This window comes from Colletotrichum fructicola (genome assembly GCF_000319635.2).
Source record: "Colletotrichum fructicola Nara gc5 chromosome Unknown KSG_Nara_v1_contig05, whole genome shotgun sequence".
Classification (NCBI taxonomy): Eukaryota; Fungi; Ascomycota; class Sordariomycetes; order Glomerellales; family Glomerellaceae; genus Colletotrichum; species Colletotrichum fructicola.
The window spans coordinates 5127809-5148150 of NW_027094055.1; the positions used below are offsets into that span (position 1 = coordinate 5127809).

A 20342-nucleotide genomic window follows, 5' to 3' on the forward strand; every position below is an offset into this window, starting at 1 on the left:
AGCACATAAGATAAGCACATTAAATTTGCAAAGCCACGGCTATCCCAGCATTTGATCTGATTGATATGATGGTATTACGTGCATGAAAAGACAAAATGTCGCTATCGCTCCTACTCCGAACATGAACAAGACCCAACCCAATCTAAAATAATGCCTTCTAAAATGCGTGCTGGTCCAGCGGATGTCTACTGCGGCGGCATCAAAAACGTGCCGTTCGCAAGCCACGTCCCCGCCGGTGTGTAGTCTAACGTGACGCCGTCTTTCATGTATGCAAATCTAAAATACTCTGGCAGGGCCAGCTTCGGCTTCCTCATCCAGATGAACTGGTTGTCGCTGTCTCCGTCCGCAAAGTAGTACCGATACCGCTCCACGTCGTTGACCAGAGCGCTGATGCCGTCAAAGCGGGTGCCGTTCGGCGGGAAGAGCCAGCTGAAGGTGATGCTGGGCTCGAACGAGCCCGTCGAGAGGATGGGCTTGGCGATCTCGGGCAGCAGCGAGTTGAATGGGCCGTCCTCGCGGAGCGCGTCGGGCGTCTGGAGGATGGAGTCGAAGCCCCAGCGGGCGATGCCGTTCACGAACAGCCCGAGAACCATGCCTTGGTAGAATAGCGATGACCGCGTCTGCATGCTGGTGCCAGGGATGAGTAGGAAAGTCATGATGTAGTGGTGAATGCGAAGGTCGACGCCGGGTATCGAAAGGCCAATGATGATGCCGAGAAGGAACAGGGCGTAGAGAGCGAGGAACTTGGGAAGCCTGCCCTCCAGCCAGAAGAAGTAAACTTGTTTCGCCATGACGAAGGCGAGGATGGTGAGGATGAGGGCCAGGGCGGGCTTGGCTCCGGGCTGTGACTCGATGTCGTGGGCAGTGAGGCGCTGGATTGGCATCCAGGCGAAGGTGTAGTTCGACAAGGCGCCGAACCAGAAACCTCCCAGCCAGAGGACGGTCTTCTCAAACTGGGCCTTGAGGCCGGTGAGGGTCCGTCTCACAGCGATCCAGTACATGACGACGGCGCAGAAAGCCGCCGGGAGAAGCCGGCCAGTGAACATTGAGATCCGGTCCGGGAGGACGGTGGCGACGTGCCGGGAAGTCGTCGGGGGGTCGGAGCCGAAGCTGACGTGGGCGAAGATGCCGAAGAAACTGACGAAGAATTGCCATTCGGGCGATGTCGTGAAAATGGAAAAGATTGTGGTGAAAAATAGTGATGTCGGGAGGAGGATCTGTCGCGGATCTCTCTTGCCGCACTGAAGACTCGGGTCCGCCGTCAAGTTGAATGAGAGCGGGAAGTACGAATCGAATGAGATGGACTCAACGCCATTCTTCGTGGAGCTGTTGAACCTCTCATGCTGTCCAATCCGGTGAATGCGCCCGCATCCTCCGCTCAAGTCAGTGACAATCCCCGCGTGGATAGCCGCCGCGCAAATCATCGAGTCGCCGCGGTAGACCCCGTCGCCGACAACCAGATGCTTGTACACAATCTCCTGAGGCCCGACATTATGCGGGTTCAGAAGCTTGTGAGCCATGCAGTTGGCCGGGCATTTGAATGAGAAGGACGAGTTCGTGAACGGCCGGCAGTCGGCGCCGTCAAGCCCGCAGTCGTTCTTGAACTCCCACAACGCGTCCGAGCAGTCGAGGTTCATCACGTCCTGGCCGAAGCTGTCCTTGATCGCGCGGGATGAGCTGAGCGGGATCGAGAAGGCGACGACCCATAGAGCGAGGAACACGGCGACGATGCCGGCCTTTCGGCGCGGCGTCGGGGCGATGCGGTCGAGTAACCGCGGGGGGATTTCCTGGACCCACGGCAGGATCGGCTTGATGGTGTGCACCCGCGGCGGCTGAGGGCCGTAGAAGCAGTGTCGCTTCTTTGTCGCGGGGAACTTTTGCTGCATGATCGACGACGCGCTGGAGCCGCTGTTCCTCGGCTCGAGCTCGAATTCCTCGGCGTCGAGTAGCTGGGCCTCCTCGTCCACGCTCCCGCGTCTCGTCGGCGCGTCGGGCTCCGGGTCGTCGGTGAAGGGCACATCGTGGTGAGAGCCTCGTCGGCCTGCATCGCCTGGGGCGCCCATTTTCGGTCCTCCGGTCTCTTTCTCACTCTCACTCTCACTCACTCGCTCTCTCGCTCTCTCTCTCTCTCCACGCCAAGCCCTTTCACAATTCAATCCGCCGTACAGTGAAGCTTCCCAGTCTCACAGTGTCGCTTTCATGTGTGAATTATCCTCTTAGCTGGTTGTCAGAATTGGCCGTCTGCCGTTCTTCTGCTGACAAGGCTCCTCGACGGTCGATGGTCTTGGGTGTGTGTTCAGGGATGGTGAAGAGAAAGCGCCACGAGATTTGCGGCGACGTGGTCGAATTTAGGCTTTCTTGGAAGGCAGGACGCCGCCGACGTGGAAATTAGCACGGTGATCGGAAGGATCAGAGGGGCGTCCAGTAATAATACCATTTGCTTCCAGCGGGTGGGCTGCAAATGGACGAAAGATGACCGCCCGCCCCTCGCCCCCCTTCCTTGGCTTTTGTTGTGTTGGTCTCAGGGGGTACGAGCTGTTTTGAGACACGAGCGTCTGAGCTTTTTTCTCTTCCCTTGTGCGGATAATGGGCGACTGAGACAGTTAGTGGAGACGGACTATTGCGGTAAGCGGCACGTTCGGCCTGCGTCGATCATCTCTTCGGGTTTCCTCTTTCGCCCTGTCACGTTGCGGGCTGTTGTTTTCGTGTTGGTTGGCGGTTGAAAGACGCGTCCAGACCGACTAAACGAACGTGGCCTCGAGATGCAGCAAGACACAAAGAGCGTGAATGGCCAAACGGCTGGCTTCGTGCATCACAAAGTTGCTTTCATTGGTGTTTGTCTCTCGCTGCCCAACTTTGGGGCGGTTTGGCTCACTTAATATGAAACTGCAAGGGGCCCTGGCCAATAGCGCTGAAGATAAAATTTCAGTTCGAGGCCTGAAACTAAGATTGGACAGTGACACATGACACAGGCGGTGAAGAGGCTTTTCAAATCAATTGAGAACACCAAATGTCCGCTGCTTGTCGCCATCGCGATATGCAGGTCTGAATGGGAGATTGGTGCATTCAAGATGCTCAATGACTGTAACGTTTCTTCAACAGTGCAGTTCGTTGCAGCAGCCGTTTTCGAGAACGCCAGATCAGCGCACTCAGTGCGGCTAGTCATTGAGCGGTGTGCAGTCTTACCGATCGGGAAACCGGAAGTCGGCAGTGTCATTAATGCACTCTTCAGACGCAGGTTCCCATGTCGCCACCATGGTGCAACTACTCTGTGCGAAGCGAAAATGCTAAATGTTATCATCGATAGCGAAGTTGCATCGATGCGAAGCGGCCAAGATGCCAAGATGGTGAAAATAGTTTCTCAGGAGCTCGATGGCTGCCGTTGAAACAAAACCTCCAGTGTGCAGGGTATCATGACGTCTCACTGCAACCTTCGGTCTCTCTAACGTATTTCCGTGATGAATCACACTCAAGCCCAAGCTTTCACCTTGAAGTCCATAGCAAAAGCCTCTGCAACCAGCTTTACAGGGGCTCGTGCCAGCTAAGTATGCGGTTGACAATGCTGGGTCAAAGAAAATCATCTGGGCATGATCAGGAAAACGGCCCAGGACAGCACCACTTTCGTTTCTGCAATAGCAATACACGTGAGGTAGAGTGATCATGGTGTATCAACTTGTGCAACCAATTGTATGTGACTCTATCCTGGCTAGCCCAGGGACAGCAGTCTTATCTTACCACTGCCTAAGAGCAAACCACCAGATACGTAGTTTCGGGGGAATTACAACTTGTTCGACTCAGCGGCAGCATCGAACAACTTAACTGAATTGGCGAAGCTACGAACCTTGAAGGTATGCGCAGACCATGTTCCCAATTACAATGCGTCACGAACGACCTGGTCACAGGTTCTATCAGTTGCAGGAATGCACAAGTTTGACGTTTGTCTCATTTTGGGTTGAGGCGTGCATTGGGTGGGACGCAAAAAGAGTTGCTAGATTTACCTACGCTATGACGAGATCAAGAAGCCCTGCAGTCTTAATATCCAACCCTCAAGTCCTACGAGAGGTTAATCTGATTTCCAATGACAAGCGTCTCTCCGAACAAGCTCATGTCAATATGCGAGCCTCATATTTACAGCAAGAATGGAAGCTCGGGCAGATCGACAAAGTCCTCGCTCATTCCGATTACTTGTTTCCTATACGCTACCGTGAATTCCCGCGGGTACCTAGTCCTCAATATTCTCATCCACAATCTCCTTGTTGTCAACGAAAACCTTCTCATATCTAACCATAAGCTCACCCACAGTATATTCGGTCCGGCCTTCATCTCACTTTCGGCCAATTTCATGATACCCCGGGTTGCTTGCGGGTACCATTTACCATACCCAATCGATGAGGACTGCACACGAGTTGATAATAGCCTATCCCAGGCGGAACTTTTTCCCCATCGCGGCAAGAGCCCCGAAGACATTGCTAGGGTAGAAGGTCTGACGACTAATAAATCACACACACCGTGAAAAGCTTTGGCGACTGGTGACAGCCTTGACACCGCTTAAAATCGAGTACTTCACAGCTTTATGTTGCTTGAAAAGGTTTACCGATGCTTGATATTGTCACACACGTGCTTCTCAAACTCCCCATTGGTCTTAGAAGCATCCTTGGATTGCAGAGCATAGACTTTCAGAACGCCGCGAGAAGACGTTTTAAAAACTCTTAGGGTATCAACCAATAAGAGCGGTATGTTCCTGAGGAGACGCTGCTTATGTCGTTCTTACGGGAATGGAATCAATTCCTTTTGCTGTGATTTCGAAAACTATGGAAATGATTAACAACCAGGGTCTGATGTGTACCTTTGCTTTCTGTTTTAACTCTCGCCATTCGACCGCCAGCAAAGAATTCACCAAAGAGCCCTGATTTAGGCAGCAAACTCCGCACCTCGAGGGTTGGGACTTTGGTAAGTCGGCGGAAGAACAACAGCCAAGGCTTCTGCTTACGGACCCATTTCGGTGGCCATTTCCAGAAAGACACAACTCGCATAAGCTGTACGCCACATTGGCGCATGTAAGTCAGACAGTTTTGCAGCCGTTGTGAATTATTTGCATCAACTTGCGGAGTTGGGTTTACAGCCACGTTCGCCGCTACTAGTGACCAGAAACAAGACAGTCGATAAATGCAATTTCACTCATTTATCATCAGATCAAGTTTTGTATGGCGCAGTCAAAATCGAACTCCAAAGTCTCAATTTGCACTTCATCTATACTTGCTACGCTTATCCGTTCGGCAATGCCTCGGGTCATGTCATACCTGCACCTCATAACAGTGGTTGCTTCCACCGTGTCCTTACGGTCTGCCTTTGAGCGATACTTTTCCTCAGCATCTTTATGAACAAAGACGTCGAGCCGGGCGCCAAGCATGTTCTCACCCCTTACTTGAATACGACGATCAAGGCTCGTCTCACATACGGCAACGCTCCCCTCTTCGGCACCATGGCTTCCACCGTCGCTATCGTCGCTAGCACCTCTATCGAAGTGTTACACCGGAATGACCCCCACTAATGGTATGTTTTCAGCGGATTACTCGCCGCTGGCCACTTCGCTTTCGTGGGGGTTGTCCTTCCGAAGATCAAGGGCCTGGCGAACGGCGGGCTGACGCCCACTCTCCAACAATGGATGCGGATCCATGCTACTCGCTCTGTCACCGTGGATCTTTTCTGCTGGGTCGCTGCAATTACAACTTGTGCAAAGACTCTCTCGTCTTGAATCGAGACGGCTGGAAATGGGGCTTGAGGGGTTGTGGAGTTTTATGAATACTCAGATGCCAGGCTGATATGGACCAGAATCCAGAGGAAACTGAAGCAGATCTTGGCTAGTTCTATCAAGACCACCCACGCTACACTTTCATCAAGAACGGCGAAGTAGTCTCGGATTGGGAGGAAACTCTCTCATTATTTACCAACGCCAGCATCAGATTCCTCAGAATGATCCCATCTACCTTATAATTCGAAGGCCTGTTATAATTTGACTTCAGCCACCCAGGTCAAATGCCATAATTACGTTGTGACTGATGTGGAATTGAACTTCTCGTACGGTTCTGAGTCAGGGCTTGGGCGTTGGTCCCTTCGTTGGACGCTTTCAGCAAACTTCCTTCTTGGTCTCCCCTGTTACGGGCATCCCACGAAATACCTCGATTCAGAAATGTCTACTACTTGTTACATTCTCAATTTCATTCTCAGCGACGGGAGGGTCCCAAACTCTTTTCTGTCGAATTTCATTCCACGGCCTTGCCTGAATCTGCCTCGGAGTTCTCACGCTTCACTGGTCTGCCTTGCGCCGCACCGCACTGTTCAAATCAAGGCAGATGCGATGGTGTCATGGGGCCTATAGACCCCAATCGCCCTCATGGACACCTCTTCTTGAGGCGTAGAATTGGAGGATTGATGAAGAGGGGGCGAGGCAGAGAGCATGTTCGCTGATGGTTTGAATTCGGGAGGTTCTCACGTAGTGGGGACGGCTGTAGGGAACCAACTGCCAAGTGTCGCGTTTACGAAAGGAATATCACGATCGTGACATCTCAAGTGGAGCAAAATGGGTAATTTGAGGCTTTGAATACTTGGCAAAGGGCTCGCCGCAGTCGATACGGTAGCAACCGGATCCGTTGGGGGCTGTTGGTAGATGCTGTTGGACGCTGTTGTATACTGTTGGCGGGCCATTCCTCTGGGCGCGGGTTGATGTCGCCGAAGGATCGTGTGTCTGGGAATTTGACTACATCATTTGATCAAAGATGAGTCTTCATTGAGCATTTACAGTATCCATGGATGTTTAATGGTTCGGGGGCTAGCTTAGGCAAACTGTCAATCTCTGAACGATGGAGTCTCCTGAGATACCATCGCCATCACCTAACGGCCCCAGGAACAACCAACGGACCCCAGATCTACAAGGAGCTTCACGCTCTTGGGCTATCCGCTTCGTCGGCACTCGGATGAGGCAGTATGAGGCAGTGTAGGCTGTGATCAGTCTTTGGCATCAATGTGTTCGAGACCCCGTGTTTCCCTAGTTGGATGATATAAAAGATAAACAACGAATCGCAAAAAGATCATGTATTCAATCTTCAACGACACAATCAACTCATCTATTAACACATCATACTTGTCTACTCGTCAGTCTTTGACCCGCACCAGAGCGCATAGCTTCTTCAGAGCCATGAAGCTTCTCTCCATCTTGGGGCTGCTATGCAGCACTGCCTCGGTAGTCTCTGGGTCTCAACTTACACCTCGAGCGTCCAAGTGTCCCAAGCCTGAGGGTACTACGGATGCTCAGATAATTGCAGCGTACAAGTCCTCTGGACAATGCTTCAGCTACACTGGCGCTGGCAATCGCGAGAAGAGTATTGCTCCCTGTGCCGGCGCTGATGGCTATTGCCAGAAGGTCAAAGGGGTAGAGAACGCCGCAGCAGGTGTAAGTCAATATGATTTCATGTTCCATTCACAATATCCCGTCAAACAGATTGGTGATCGTCATAGTTTTGCTGACACGAGTGTCTTAGTGTGAGCTCTTCGTTCCTGAGGGCGTCAAACTTGATAAGAGTCTCGCCAACAAGGACGAAGATTGCAACGAATGGTACGCCGGGCAATGCACATGTGAGTGTGAGTTCTGTGAAGAGATCGCAGACATCGTCATCGAGGGCCTCGAACAGCTTGACAATGTCATTTGCGCTGTAATGCTTTCTTCCTTAACCTCCATCGCCGACGCCGGTCTCACGTTCATCCCCGGCGGCCAAGCACCCAAGGCTATCAAAGGTATAGTCCAGGGCGCCAAGTCTTTCTACGAGAATGGGGCAGAAGCGGCGTCATTCTTTGGGAGCTGGATCGGCCCTGCATGCGGGATACCGGACTTCAACTTCGATATCACAATGGTGTTTGGGTCTCTACTCGGCGCCCCTGACTCCATGTCGCGTGGAAAACCTGTCGGCTGCAAGAAGAAGAACAAGAACGGATGCCGCGATGTTAAGCCAGTCCCCGATCCCACGACGAAGCCAGACCAGCCCACGGTCAAGCCTACCGACAAGCCGCAGCCTACAACGACACCAAAGCCCGCGACGACACCGAAGCCGGAGACAACATCAGCGCATACAACATCCTCGCCTGCCTCATCCACGACTGAAGCCGGCGCCGGATGTGCCTACTGCGGCGAGTTCGGAAAGACAAAGGCAGCTCGTGATGAGAAGTATCAACTCATGTACGCCCGTGCAGGCAACTCTGCCGATGCCCCGGCCTGCGTCTTACCTCCTGCGGACGGATCGATGAGCAAGAGGAGCCTTTTCGGTTTTCTCCCAGACAAACTGTCGTCGCGATCATTGCTTTTGCAGGGACGTGGCCTTGCCGAGAAGGACACCAAGTTCGATGGGTTTTTGCTCGGCGGTACGTACGAGGTAACGTTATCCATGGGAAAGTATATGCAGGGAGCCGATGCCGAAAAGATTCCGGAAATCAGCAAGTTTTGGGCGTACAAAGATCCACAGAATACGAATCAGTGCAGCGTGGAGGTGGTGAAAGATGCCAACAAGGCAAATGGAAAGAAATACGACAGTAAGTGGTCCCTCGTCAGTGATGATGGCATATCGTGTACTAACAAGGGCGCAGCCGAACACGTCTTTGAAGCCCAAACTGTCATGCGGTTTCTGTCCTGGCTGAGCAGTGATTCTGGCGGAAAGCTTGGGACTACATACAAGATGCCATCAGCTGCATGGGTCGTTGACACGTTTTTGTCATCCGAAGACAGCAAGACCGAATTCCTTATCGTTTCGCCTGGCAAGACCAATGCTGGCGATCTCTTCACCCCATCTTCCGGCGAACGAGGGGGTGCCCTGATTGCCTACGGATTCGGAAGATCCGACGGGGTCAAGTCAATTTCGGGAGGCCAGAACGTTGAGCGTATTCCAGCCACTCGAGGCAACAAGAACCTCGCCTTACTCGAGAAAGAGATCAATATGGCCAAGGGGAAGTGGTTTGGCATGAACAGGGTAGCCAGTGACTACTCCAAAATGAACACACAGTCTATGTTTCGAACAGAAATGCGAAGGGTAAGAAAGATCAAACAACAACTCCGCATGCTTACTCTCACAGACGCAACTAACCAGAGACAACACAGGGTGTGGCCCCGTTTCAATTTTTGGGCGCCAGCGACGGCCAGACGGACACCATCTGGAAGAAATGGGCCCGTGTTGCGAACTGGATAGACCTTGTCATGTACACTTTCGATCAACAGTATAAATGGGGTACGCGCGCTGGCGAGCCCAAAAACTCGAAGGGGGATCCCTCGATGCGGTCTCTTTGGGCGTACTGGATCGACAAGGAGCTTGGCGACATTGAGGCCCTCGCCGCCGCCTGGGCGACACAGTCCGCAACAGTCTTCGACCAAAAGTTCCCGAAGAACAAGCGGTCCGCGGCCGAGGAGAAGTGGAGGAACGATGCTTTCGGCACCAATGGCTTTGCCACTGCAGCCAAGCTCAAGTTTCCTCGCCCGGCCGGTCTCCCAGCCGGCGCCTCGATTTATGGTGCCTATGGCTGGAAAGATGTCACATTTGATGCTTCCAACCAGAACCCGAACATCGGCGTCCCGGACCAGATCGTTTAGGTAATGTCTTGGATGGTGGCCATGTTGGAAGATTTGAGGTTCAGAAGGCGGACAGGTGGACGGGATGGGTTTTGTGTGTGGGAGCACACCGGCCGTGGACATATTGTCATGTTGCTTGTTTGCTTGGACTGTTCTGTTGGCTCTGCTTATCACTTTTGAAGTTGCAACTGTCTCTACCGATATCTAGATTTTCATTTGATTCAAGTTCACTGATTACTGCTTGTCTCTTGCGTTATTTACCCGCAGGAAGCCTTACAAACACCTCAGAAAATCAGTCCTCAAAGTCCTGGAAAGCCTCTCTAATTTCCCCCATCACCTTTCCCACGCCATCATAAGTGCAACGCACAACTTCCATATCCGGTGCCTGCTGGCCTTCATCTTGGCCGCTTTGGAGCCCCTCAACTTCCCCTGAAGTTGTTGCAGGATGCTCGATTGACAGATCCCAGAAGACCACCAGGAAGCCTCCCTCATTCTCGTTCCAGAGCTCTGGTGGCCGGTCAATGATGATGATGACTCGACGCCAGTCACTTCGAGGCCAATCCACGTGGTTGATGAGTCGCGAAATGTGCAAAGTATCATCGGCGTGCTCCCGTGACGCAATTTCAGCACGGGCATGTGCTCTGCACTTCTCGATTCTCTCCTCGGTAGATGCGTCCACGGCAAGCGGCATGGCCCAGAGGTCAATGCGATCGTGGAAATCAAATCCAATTCTCCAGCGCGCTCTGAATGTCTCTTCGTGGACCTTCTTAGCTCGGGTTTTCAGATGGTCCGGGTTGGCAGACACAGGCGTTGTGTCGTATATCTGATAAGACATTTTCGGGCGCGTTTGTCCATCCTCATCGTCCGAATCGGAGTCTGAGAGCGGTCGCGCATATTTTTCGGGTACTGGCAGCCTCACAGCACGTCGCCAGGCGGTAATGCAGGGCGTGTTATCATGGCTGGGCATTTCCTCAATGACGTATTGCAAAAGAGCTTTGCGGGGCGCCTTGCCGCCTGTGGATGCTCTTCTGGTGGGAGTTTGGGGCATGTTTGTTGATGAATGGAAGTTTCAAGATGCTCTTCAAGAAGAACTGAGGCAAAAGAAAAAAAGGGCGGAGTTGTTTGAGGAGAGAATTGGGAGACGCGAGTATTTCGTTTGATCGATGAGAAAAAGGAGGGGCCTTGTTGGTGCTGTGCCTCATTGTTTTGGGCGTGTGTTCAAGGTACCTGGTACTGATGGTAAAAATAGACAAGGCACCTTGCCCACCTTTTAATAGTTGAGTATTGTCGAAAGGTCCCAACAGCAATAACACGGGCTGTGCATTGTGTTTACCTGCCCTCCGAATGACTACTTAGTACCCTATTCTTGGATTGAGTTAATTCTTTGAGATTTGCGCAACCGCTGATGACGTGCATCACTGCCCCCAACCAAAAGCTTTACTAGCTCCACATTACAGTGATTCGTCGCCACGAAGTCCGCCAATCAATAAGTTCATCACGACCCATGATGCTCAAGAGCACAACATAGTAGTTGCCACAAATGTGGAACTTAGAAATTGCTCTTAGACTAGCGTCTAAACCAACGGGTAACAACCTTTGGGGACAATTTTCCAAGGATTTAGTCAAAGTATTAGATCTCAATGTCCAACGTTACGTGCACACATTTTCTAAGACTAGATAGCTCACTAGATACTTGCGGAAGGCTCAATCATCTACTCGAGTCATATCAATGTGCTAGGACTGATTTTTCTCGGAAGGCTTTCGTCCGTAGATGTTGTACCTGAATCGATTAGCAATGATCACTAAGAATAGGCGAGCAACTGACATTGGCCAGTACGCGTGAATTGATCTGTTCCCCAGATCTTTTTGCACTTCCACGAGAAAGACTTGGACCTCCTCCTTTGTCCAGCCATGAGCTCTGGTCAAGGGTGCCATAGTGAAGGATTCAAATCCAGCAATGAAGTTTTCGTTAGCCCATATGCCCAGCTCCTTATACTCGGGATACTTCGGCCAATCGTTGGTCGGCCACTTATGCACCTCCATCTTGACGTCCACGAAGCCGGCATCCTCAAGAACCTTCACAAGAGGCGGAATCTCCTGGTAAGGACGTCCGAAAATGCCGGCAGCTTCTCCAAGCAATTCAGTGCATCTGGAAATAGCAGAGTCCGACTTCAATGTTCCATCGTCGGAGCGTGCATGCAGGTCTAATTCAACTAATTCGACATATCCACCTGGGGTGAGGTGACTAAGAAGTTGGGAACACAAAAATTAGTATCGCGCAGAACGTTGACCATATGATGTGTTTGGAAGAGTCGAGGTTGCATAACCTACTTAAAAACCTTGGTTGCAAAGGTTTTCCAATTGCCAATTGATGCGTTCATAAACCGGCTGTGAATGTAGTCGAACGGTTGCGACCAGTTCCACTCCTCGTCTAAATCATCCACTTCAAACTTCACGTTGGGTGGCACACTTCCGCGAATTAGCCTTGTCAAAGATATGTGTTTTGGTGTCTCAATAGTGTGGATGTTAAATCGACGGAAGGGAGCACTCACAAATCTGACATGGTTGGGGAAAGATCAAACCCAATAACCTAGAGCTCAAATCAATGATTACAAACTTCATTAATCATGTTGAATAGACATTGTTACCTCGGCATTCGGGTGTTCCTCCCCAAAGTCCTCGGCCCAAATACCGGTACCTGTACCGACATCGAGGACGCGCGTGACCTTTGAGTCGGGATCGTTGGCGGGCGCGAGTCCCAGGCGGTTGTCGAGGGTAAGAAGACAAAGATGGTGTTGCAAGTCTAAAGCCCGTGTCAGCGCACCTCGCAGATGAGGCGATTATGAAGCTTACCTAGTCGCTCGTTTTCCCTCTCATCATTGGGAGCATGGTATCCTAAAAACATTAGAAACCAGACAACAATCAAGATGTTACTTAGAAAATCATCACATACGTCCGTCCTTGTACTTGTGGTACGTACGGCCGTTCTCGACACGGAAGTCGCGAATTGAGTCACTCAGACTAGCGGTCGAAGATGCGACACTCTAGATCGAATTGATTGATTAGAGCAAGTCAGTGGGATAAAGAGGACTTCTGCGTACACCACCAATCTCTGAGGAGGTGTCATTCGTCGCCTTTGGCCATCAAGGATTAGCATCAACAGGGTCAAGAGGCTAGGCGTGGGATGCGATTTACCTCATCGGCTGCCAAGTTGATTGGGTTATTGGCCTGAACAGGGACTTCAGCGGTGCCAGTTGCGCCGCTCGTGGCGTTGTTGGCACTCATGACTGACATCAAGAGCGAGAATGATGAATGCAGTAGAACAGAAACATCAATCGTAGCCAAATCATTCGGACCAGGTCCTTTTATGGGTGATGATCTCTTTTATTACCCCTCTTCTTGACTGAAGCGAGTTATGCATGTTCCCTGCCAACAAACCATCACATCCCCAGTGATAAAGCCTGCCCTGTTGGTTGTCCTGCATGTCACCCTTGGCGAATGTAATTCCGCCCGCGGCCTCCCAAAAGATACCTCAAAGTCCGCAAATACTCCGCTAATCCACTGACATTAGAAGTAGATACATAAGAAGCGCCAATTCACCAACCTCGCTTCGGACCAGGGTCCTGGAACCAGAGTTGCAAGTCCTTTCTTCAACTCCTAATCGCCTCCACCAACAGCACTCGTACCCCATTTCGCCGAGAAGTCACCGCAGCCGACCAAAAGACCAAACTACTGGTCCAACAAAGTTATGGCGGTGCTTAACCCGGCTCCGCTAAAATACGGCATTGTCGTGCTCGGAGCCTCTGGCTTCACCGGGACGATGGTATGCACACACATCGCGGCCCATTTTCCAACCAACCTCAAATGGTCAGTTGCCGGCCGGTCACAAGAGCGTCTCGAAAGGCTGGCAGCTAAATTGAGAAAAGAATATCCCGATCGAGTGCAGCCAGGTGAGGCACCCGGGTGTCCTGATTTTGCTAGACTGGTCGGAATGCTAATTCGCAACTAGACCTTGAAATTGTCGCGCCAGACGACGCTAAGACCCTCGGGGAGGTGATCGGAAGAGCCAAGGTGTGCATCAGCAATGTCGTCTATGCGGTTGACGGAGATCTGATCATTGAGGCGTGCATCTACCAGCGGACCGACTATGTTGACTGGTTTGTGATGTCCGTTGCTTCGTCAAATGATATCTAACAGCGAACACTAGCGCGGGTGTTCCCACTCTTGTCCACGACTGGGTCACCAAATATCATGAGCAAGCTGAGGCAAACGGCGTTGCGGTAGGTCGCGTCCCCACCTGACTTTTCATGATTAACATCAACGTATCGACTGACCGGTATCGCAAATAGCTGATTCATTCGTGCGGCGCCATGACAGGAGAAATGGACCTTTTTGCCATCCATGCCTGCCGCGAACTGAAACAGAAATGGTCGGCACAAATGGGGAAGATGACGTTGCGAGTTGATGATCTTGAGTAAGCACACAGTTTGATGCAATCTGGTTGATGGGGTCTTCTGCTAATTGAGCGTAACTTACAGCCCTAATGTAAGCGGCGGCACCATGCGAACGATGCTGTCATTCGCGAGCGGAGGCCCGAAAGCAATCGCGGCGGCTGGTCACCCGTCGCTGCTGACGCCGATTCCTTACACGAAACCCATCGAGGCGGTCCGCGGAATCCACACGCATCCCGTGCTTGGATTACTGACACTCTCTTCGCCGCCGGGCGACCAAGCGCGCACCCTCATCAATAGATCTTGGGGTCTCCTGGGCGGCCCCGAAGGTAGCTGGGGTCCCAACTTCCAGTACAACGAGTACGAGAGGGCGCAATCTTACGTGGGCGCCGTTTTCAACTTGGTCCGCTGCTATATCATTCTCACCATGTTCTCGTGGGTGCAGTATCCCTGGGTCTACAATTTGCTAATGCGCTCCGCACCGGACTTGGGTGTCGGCCCGTCTGAAGAGCAGATCAAGAGTTTGCCTTTCACTGCGGCAGCTTTCGTTGAGGCCGACCCCGTAGAGGAGAATAATCGTGGGAAGGGGTGTCTCATCGAGTCGAGGTACAACGAGGGAAACTACCCCTTCGCTGCCATGCTCATGGCTCAGGCGGGCGCCACGCTGTTGTACGATAGGAACTTATCAGCGGGTATCAAAGGCGGATGTCTGACGGCTGGGGTGCTGGGGCCGGACTTCGTGGAGAGGGCGAGGCAGGGAGGTCTCGAGATCGAGACCACCATGGTTGAAAATCTCAAGCTCTGCGACAGCTCTCCATGATCTACCGCGTCTGTACATGTAGCAATAGTATCTGCAATTCATGTGTTACCATACACTCTTTTTTAGCTGTTTACTCCGCTGCAGCATGAAATAGATGCGTTGTCATTGATATATGCTCATCGCTACGTGTGCTACTTCGGCGTCAACATTACCAGCCTGTAATGTCACTTGGTCTGGTAGGGATTCAATAGGGCTTTTGCGATCTGAGATCTGCAGAAAGAATTCAATAAGTCTTTGGAAAAGACACTGCTGTACGCGCTACCTGTTTTATATGTACATGAAAAATGGTCAATGTCAACCTAGGCTACGGTCCGCCTCCATTCACTCTAAATTTCGCAGGCGTACTCCATCGTCAAGTTCACCTGCGGGACACCCTCAAAGTCTGCAGGCACCGCATACGAAATATTGTAGTACCAGTGATTTCTCAGCTGATCACCATACGAGATAGGCAATTTCTCCAATCCAGGCGCAGAGACGTTAACGTTCAAGCATGGCAGTTCCTCCAAGCCAGTGATGGACTTGCCTCCCAGAGTCCAGGATGGGGGGATTCCGGACAGGGCAAAGGTGAAAATATCCGAGCCTTCCTGCGTTTTGTTCGGGTATGAGATGCTCAAGAAGTTCTCAGTCGCAATGGCCTTAATCGTCGAAGCAGAAGGATAGAGCAGGAAGAAGCCAACCAGGGGCCACGGCTTATGCGAAGGGTCCGAAGCCCAATGCGCAATGGCCGGCACAAATTGATCTCCTCGGTTCTCTGTCTCAGCGAGCTGCTGTCCGCCGATCATGAGAGGTCCACTGATCCAGGATGTGGTGGTGCGAGTGACGTTGGTGTCCAGCTCTTCCTTGATATGTCGTGTGAGGCTTCGTGACCCCGTCCAGGAGCCTTTGGACTTGAGAGCAGCTACGGTACTGTTTGAAATGTGCTTCGCGACCGTCTCTGCAACCAGGGAGATTGCCGCACCCTGTGCAGCGTCGTACATCAAGTCTCCTTCTCCCAAAAGAGGCTGTGGACCGTACTCGCGACCGAATACAGACCACCAGTACATGGGGAGAATGGACGAATACTTTGTCATGTCGCGGGTGTATGCGCGGTCATACGGACCGACGAGATTGCCCAGATACGGGTTGTAGTGCTCCGCAACATCTTTCCACAACTCCGTCAAAATGAACTCGGCGTTCTTAGTCAAGGTGGCGTTGCGAGGACCATAGGCGATGTTTGCAGCCAGAGCCCAGACGTCCATGCCGTAGTAATTAGGCGCGTTGTACTCGCCGAGGGTGTTAGACCCGTTGGACTTGAATAGCTCTAGAAGCTCGCTCCCTTGAGTGTTGGCGAAGTTGATGAAGGCAGAATTTTGGCGACGGGCGCCGATCCAGCCGACTGTAAGAGCGCGCATGAGACCTGGGTTGGAGTAGCCAAGGATGAGGTTGTCCCCATCAGGGTAGCTGCCATTACGTCTCATGGCGCCGACGGCTTGGATTTCGAGAGCATCTTCAATTTTCTTGACGAGATCCGCGCCAAGCAGGTCGGAATAGAGCTCCACATCTTGCACAAGTTGTGTTCTACATTGCTCTTAGCTGCCGTTGGCATCGTGGCATTCGTGATTTTATAGAACTTACCCAATAAACTCTCTCCAGTTCGGATCGTATGTAGTCTAGAACCAGGTGAGCAGATACGCCGTCAATGGCTCCACGGACCCAACTTACATAGATCTTTGGTGGATAGAGTGTGGAGTTGGGAGTTGGGTCCGGCTCATCAGGCGAGAGCTTAAATGTTCCATACCACGCTGACTCAAAATCCGACGTCATTTGGCACTGAAGACTGCGCTCGTAATCAGACAAAAGGGTAATAAGAAAAAGTCAAATGAGCTTCTTACATGTTCTCAATTGCTGTCTTTGCGTTTTCTACGTCGTTTCCCTCGTTGCGATGCAGCAAACCCGCCGTGTACCAGGCAGTAAACCTGTTGGACCACGGTCCCTTGTCGGGGTAGAAGATCGCAGCGTACGACTGGTCCCATCTAGCGTCCTGGACCCCCATGGAGTAGTCAAACAAACTTTGAGCACCTGTGGTAGTCTAAGTCAAATTGAACGTCTTTCACCATTTGCGCAATCCTTACTGGCTGACAACTTGGGCTTGCTGGCGGCGTTGACCCCCAGCGTCGCGCCGGAGGTCAAGAGTGAAGCGACGGCCAATTTGAGATGCATCGTGCCCAACAAACCGTACTTTTGCGAGGATAATTCTTGGCAAGGAATCCCATTACGTCCAGGTCGCTTTCTCTAGCTATATATGCCCATACTGACAACCCCCCTTGCCATACTCGCCATGAGGACCACGCGTTCGATGCCGCTATATCCCCTAGTCTGGGGAATCAACAAGGCCATCGTCATGAACCCCTCACGCCAACCTCCGCACTGCTATGCTGTCTTCTCTCACAGAAAGGTCCGCCAATCAAAGATACCAATCCCAGCTTGCCCAGACCCCGGTCCGAACCGGGCCGGAGACCGGTGGACCATCTCCGGCCCCCGGGCAAGGTAACATACCCCAACTTGGGAGAGAAGCCGCTGCACTAGTGAGCTGAGCTCAAGCGGGGCCACGAGTGACCATTTTGCGGGGGAGAGACCGCATGCTGGCCGGGGATAGTGGCACCATGAAGGATAAACAGGATAAACGTCGAACTGGGGCTTTTCCCACAGGCGGGCCAGTGGTTGTTGGTGATATCTGGCCGTATCAGGTGCTGATAGATATCATTGCCGGACGATATTTCCGCACCCCTGAGAGGTCACGTTACGCATGGCATATCGCCCGCGATACCTGATTCGGAAGGCTTTCGCCCGATAAACTGCCCTCGGCACCGATAGCTATTGCCGACAACGTGAGGGATTCCCCAACCCCGCTGGTATCTCCTGACCACTGTTGGCTCGATCTGGCGCGTAAGAGCAAAATCCCCCGAGCGGCCTGAGCCCGACAGATTGGATCGTGTGAGAGCCGGCCCGGAGGTTGGCCGGGCTTGTTGGTGCTGATATCGGTACCCGAGGAAAGCGTGATTGTTTCTTGGGTTGTTATCTCTTCGGGTCCGTCGAATATTAACATCGCCATTCCCGGGTACTCGGAGCTCGCGTGAGTCGCGTGCTAATTCTGTTCATTTATGGAAAATTGCAACCATGGCGAAGGGTCCAACATCGTCAGTAGAGCCGGGCGGCATCCCCGTAACTGTCGATGCGGCGATTGCGAAAAATAGAGGGTCGCTAAAATGGCTTTCCAACCCGGGCATCGTCAAGCTGAATTGCATTCTTGCCTTATCATTGGTGTCAAGTTACGCGACCGGTTATGATGGATCAATGATGAATGGATTGCAGTCCTTGGACACATGGCAGCAGTCTTTCAACAACCCGGATGCTCAACAATTAGGATTGTAAGTTTGCTCGATATGTGCGTCTTAGAGTACCTGCTGATAAGCTGTCATCAGGTTGAATGCGATCCAGAACGTTGGACAACTGGTGGCCCTTCCCTTCTGCGCTTGGTTCTGCGATCGCTTCGGCCGCAAGCCTGCCCTCCTCTTCAGTGCTTCCATTCTCCTCATTGGTGTGGCATTGCAAGGCGCATCACAAAATGTCGGCATGTTCATCGCAGCCCGTGGAGTTCTCGGATTTGGTCTGGCGCTCAACATCACCGCCGCACCTCTCATGATCATGGAATTGGCCTACCCATCCCAACGTGCCCCTCTCGTCAGTATCTACAACTCTCTATGGGGTCTCGGTGCCCTATCGGCGGCATGGATCACCTTTGGCACCTTCAGAATCGGCAACACATGGGCATGGCGGATTCCTTCGATCCTGCAGGGAGTGTCTAGCATCGTTCAGTTGGGTCTGTGCTTCTTCATCGAAGAGTCACCGAGATGGCTGATCTCGAAGGAGCGAGATGCCGAGGCCGAGGCTTTGATTATCAAATATCATGCAAATGGCGACCCAACAGATCTGGTTGTTCCGTTGGAGATGGAGGAGATTAGAACGGCCTTGAGACTTGAAGCTGAGGCCTCGCGATCGACGTCGTACATGTCTTTTTTCCAGACGCCCGGAAACCGTCGGCGCTTTTTCATCATCCTGGCAGTTGGATTCTTCTCTCAGTGGTATGCGCCTTTTCTTCTCAAGCTCCGCAGAGGAATGAGAACGACTTGACTGACGGATTGAAATTTAGGTCCGGCAATGGTCTCATTTCGTACTATCTCAGTCTCATCCTCAACTCCATCGGTTATACCTCCCAAGATACCCAGACTCTCATCAACGCACTCATGACTCTTTGGGGTATGATCTGGGGTCTCATCGCGTCGTTCCTCGTCAACCGCTTCCGCCGTCGCACAATGTTCCTCGCCTCGACTCTGGGCGCTTTGGCCTGCTACGTTACCTGGACAGCTCTGCAGGCCACCTACGAACAACAAACCGACCTTACGGGCAGTGGGTCACCAGGCCTCGCCAAGGGCGTCTTGGCCATGATCTTCTTGTACAACGTCGTGTTCAACATGGGCTGGGGCGCTTTGCAGGTAACTTATGTCGTCGAGATTCTGCCCTTCAATCTCCGAGCAAAGGGCCTGGTTCTTTACAACCTGTTCGTTGCCTTGGCCCTCATCTTTAACCAGTACGCCAACCCAGTGGGTGTCACGAACTCGAAGTGGAAGTACTACATCACTTACGATGTCTGGCTGGCGTTCGAGGCCGTGGTGGTGTACTTCCTGTTCGTCGAGACGGGCAAGATGAGCTTGGAGGAGACGGCTGTCATCTTGGATGGCAATGAGGATAGGTTAACGGATGAGGTCGCCCGTAAGACGGAGAAGCTTGTGATCGAAGCTCACGAGAACGTCGCGGAGCATGATGCTCGAAGTGAGATTAAGGCTTGAATTTGGGCAGCACGCGATGGTAGCTAAGCTGGTTTTTGATTGTATTGAGTACTGCGTCTTCGATGCTGTGTCTAAAGAAACGACATCGTTTGCTGTTAAAACGATATGACCGCAATCGTGCTTCTCATCCTCTCTCCCGTCATTTCTCTTGTCGCCTGTGTTGTCACCCCTCTCGACACTTTCGGCCATCAATGTTGTCGACGTAACTGGGTCCGCATGGCGTGGCTCTTTGTATTTGTTTGAGAATCTGCGTTACTTATACTTGGGTAATCACTCTGTTCCCCGCTCGTCGCAAGCAGCTGGGGGCGGTTCTTCGTACTCATTGAAGGGTTAGCGTTGTTGATATTTAGGTTGTTGTGCTTTTCCGGTTCAGCACAAGCAGCTGGGAAGTTAGTGGTTTTTGAGATGACTATGCCTCGGTACCTTCGGCCATTGTTCTAATCAACGTAACTACATCAGCTGGTGGTGATTCTTTGCATTCTGACAATGTCCGGGACATAGCCGCCAGTGAAGCTCAGATGATCGTCATCTGATCTTGGTATTTTCCAGCCCTACGCCTCTCTTGTTCGGCGCAGATA

The 20342-nt window shown here is 52.1% G+C and overlaps 7 protein-coding genes across 7 annotated transcripts; 3 read left to right on the forward strand and 4 right to left on the reverse strand.

Annotated features, from left to right (window-relative positions):
- Nucleotides 1-185: 185 nt before the first annotated feature.
- Nucleotides 186-2063, reverse strand: CGGC5_v010186 (Uncharacterized protein; the record flags this gene model as incomplete). The annotated part of the gene is made up of 1 exon (XM_032021228.1): nucleotides 186-2063. One exon carries the CDS (start codon nucleotides 2061-2063, stop codon nucleotides 186-188), a length of 1878 nt encoding a protein of 625 aa, XP_031881749.1.
- Nucleotides 2064-7195: 5132 nt separating this feature from the next.
- On the forward strand, nucleotides 7196-9628 carry CGGC5_v010187 (uncharacterized protein; the record flags this gene model as incomplete). Its single annotated transcript, XM_032021230.1, has 4 exons — nucleotides 7196-7450; nucleotides 7539-8580; nucleotides 8635-9074; nucleotides 9143-9628. The coding sequence occupies 4 exons, from the start codon at nucleotides 7196-7198 to the stop codon at nucleotides 9626-9628; spliced, it is 2223 nt and encodes a 740-aa protein (XP_031881756.1).
- A 271-nt stretch (nucleotides 9629-9899) lies between these two features.
- On the reverse strand, nucleotides 9900-10655 carry CGGC5_v010188 (uncharacterized protein; the record flags this gene model as incomplete). Its single annotated transcript, XM_032021232.1, has 1 exon — nucleotides 9900-10655. One exon carries the CDS (start codon nucleotides 10653-10655, stop codon nucleotides 9900-9902), a length of 756 nt encoding a protein of 251 aa, XP_031881764.1.
- Nucleotides 10656-11341: 686 nt separating this feature from the next.
- Nucleotides 11342-12892, reverse strand: CGGC5_v010189 (Secondary metabolism regulator LAE1; the record flags this gene model as incomplete). The annotated part of the gene is made up of 9 exons (XM_066152281.1): nucleotides 11342-11387; nucleotides 11433-11852; nucleotides 11939-12076; nucleotides 12160-12197; nucleotides 12256-12410; nucleotides 12461-12502; nucleotides 12561-12651; nucleotides 12709-12741; nucleotides 12803-12892. The coding sequence occupies 9 exons, from the start codon at nucleotides 12890-12892 to the stop codon at nucleotides 11342-11344; spliced, it is 1053 nt and encodes a 350-aa protein (XP_066008357.1).
- A 463-nt stretch (nucleotides 12893-13355) lies between these two features.
- CGGC5_v010190 (putative trans-acting enoyl reductase) lies at nucleotides 13356-14878 on the forward strand (the record flags this gene model as incomplete). The annotated part of the gene is made up of 5 exons (XM_032021234.1): nucleotides 13356-13557; nucleotides 13617-13764; nucleotides 13815-13887; nucleotides 13957-14081; nucleotides 14146-14878. 5 exons carry the CDS (start codon nucleotides 13356-13358, stop codon nucleotides 14876-14878), a joined length of 1281 nt encoding a protein of 426 aa, XP_031881803.1.
- A 326-nt stretch (nucleotides 14879-15204) lies between these two features.
- On the reverse strand, nucleotides 15205-17077 carry CGGC5_v010191 (uncharacterized protein; the record flags this gene model as incomplete). Its single annotated transcript, XM_032021235.1, has 5 exons — nucleotides 15205-16435; nucleotides 16493-16527; nucleotides 16580-16694; nucleotides 16750-16936; nucleotides 16990-17077. 5 exons carry the CDS (start codon nucleotides 17075-17077, stop codon nucleotides 15205-15207), a joined length of 1656 nt encoding a protein of 551 aa, XP_031881804.1.
- A 957-nt stretch (nucleotides 17078-18034) lies between these two features.
- On the forward strand, nucleotides 18035-19764 carry CGGC5_v010192 (Lactose permease; the record flags this gene model as incomplete). The annotated part of the gene is made up of 3 exons (XM_032021236.1): nucleotides 18035-18285; nucleotides 18340-18999; nucleotides 19068-19764. The coding sequence occupies 3 exons, from the start codon at nucleotides 18035-18037 to the stop codon at nucleotides 19762-19764; spliced, it is 1608 nt and encodes a 535-aa protein (XP_031881805.1).
- Between the last annotated feature and the right edge of the window lie 578 nt (nucleotides 19765-20342).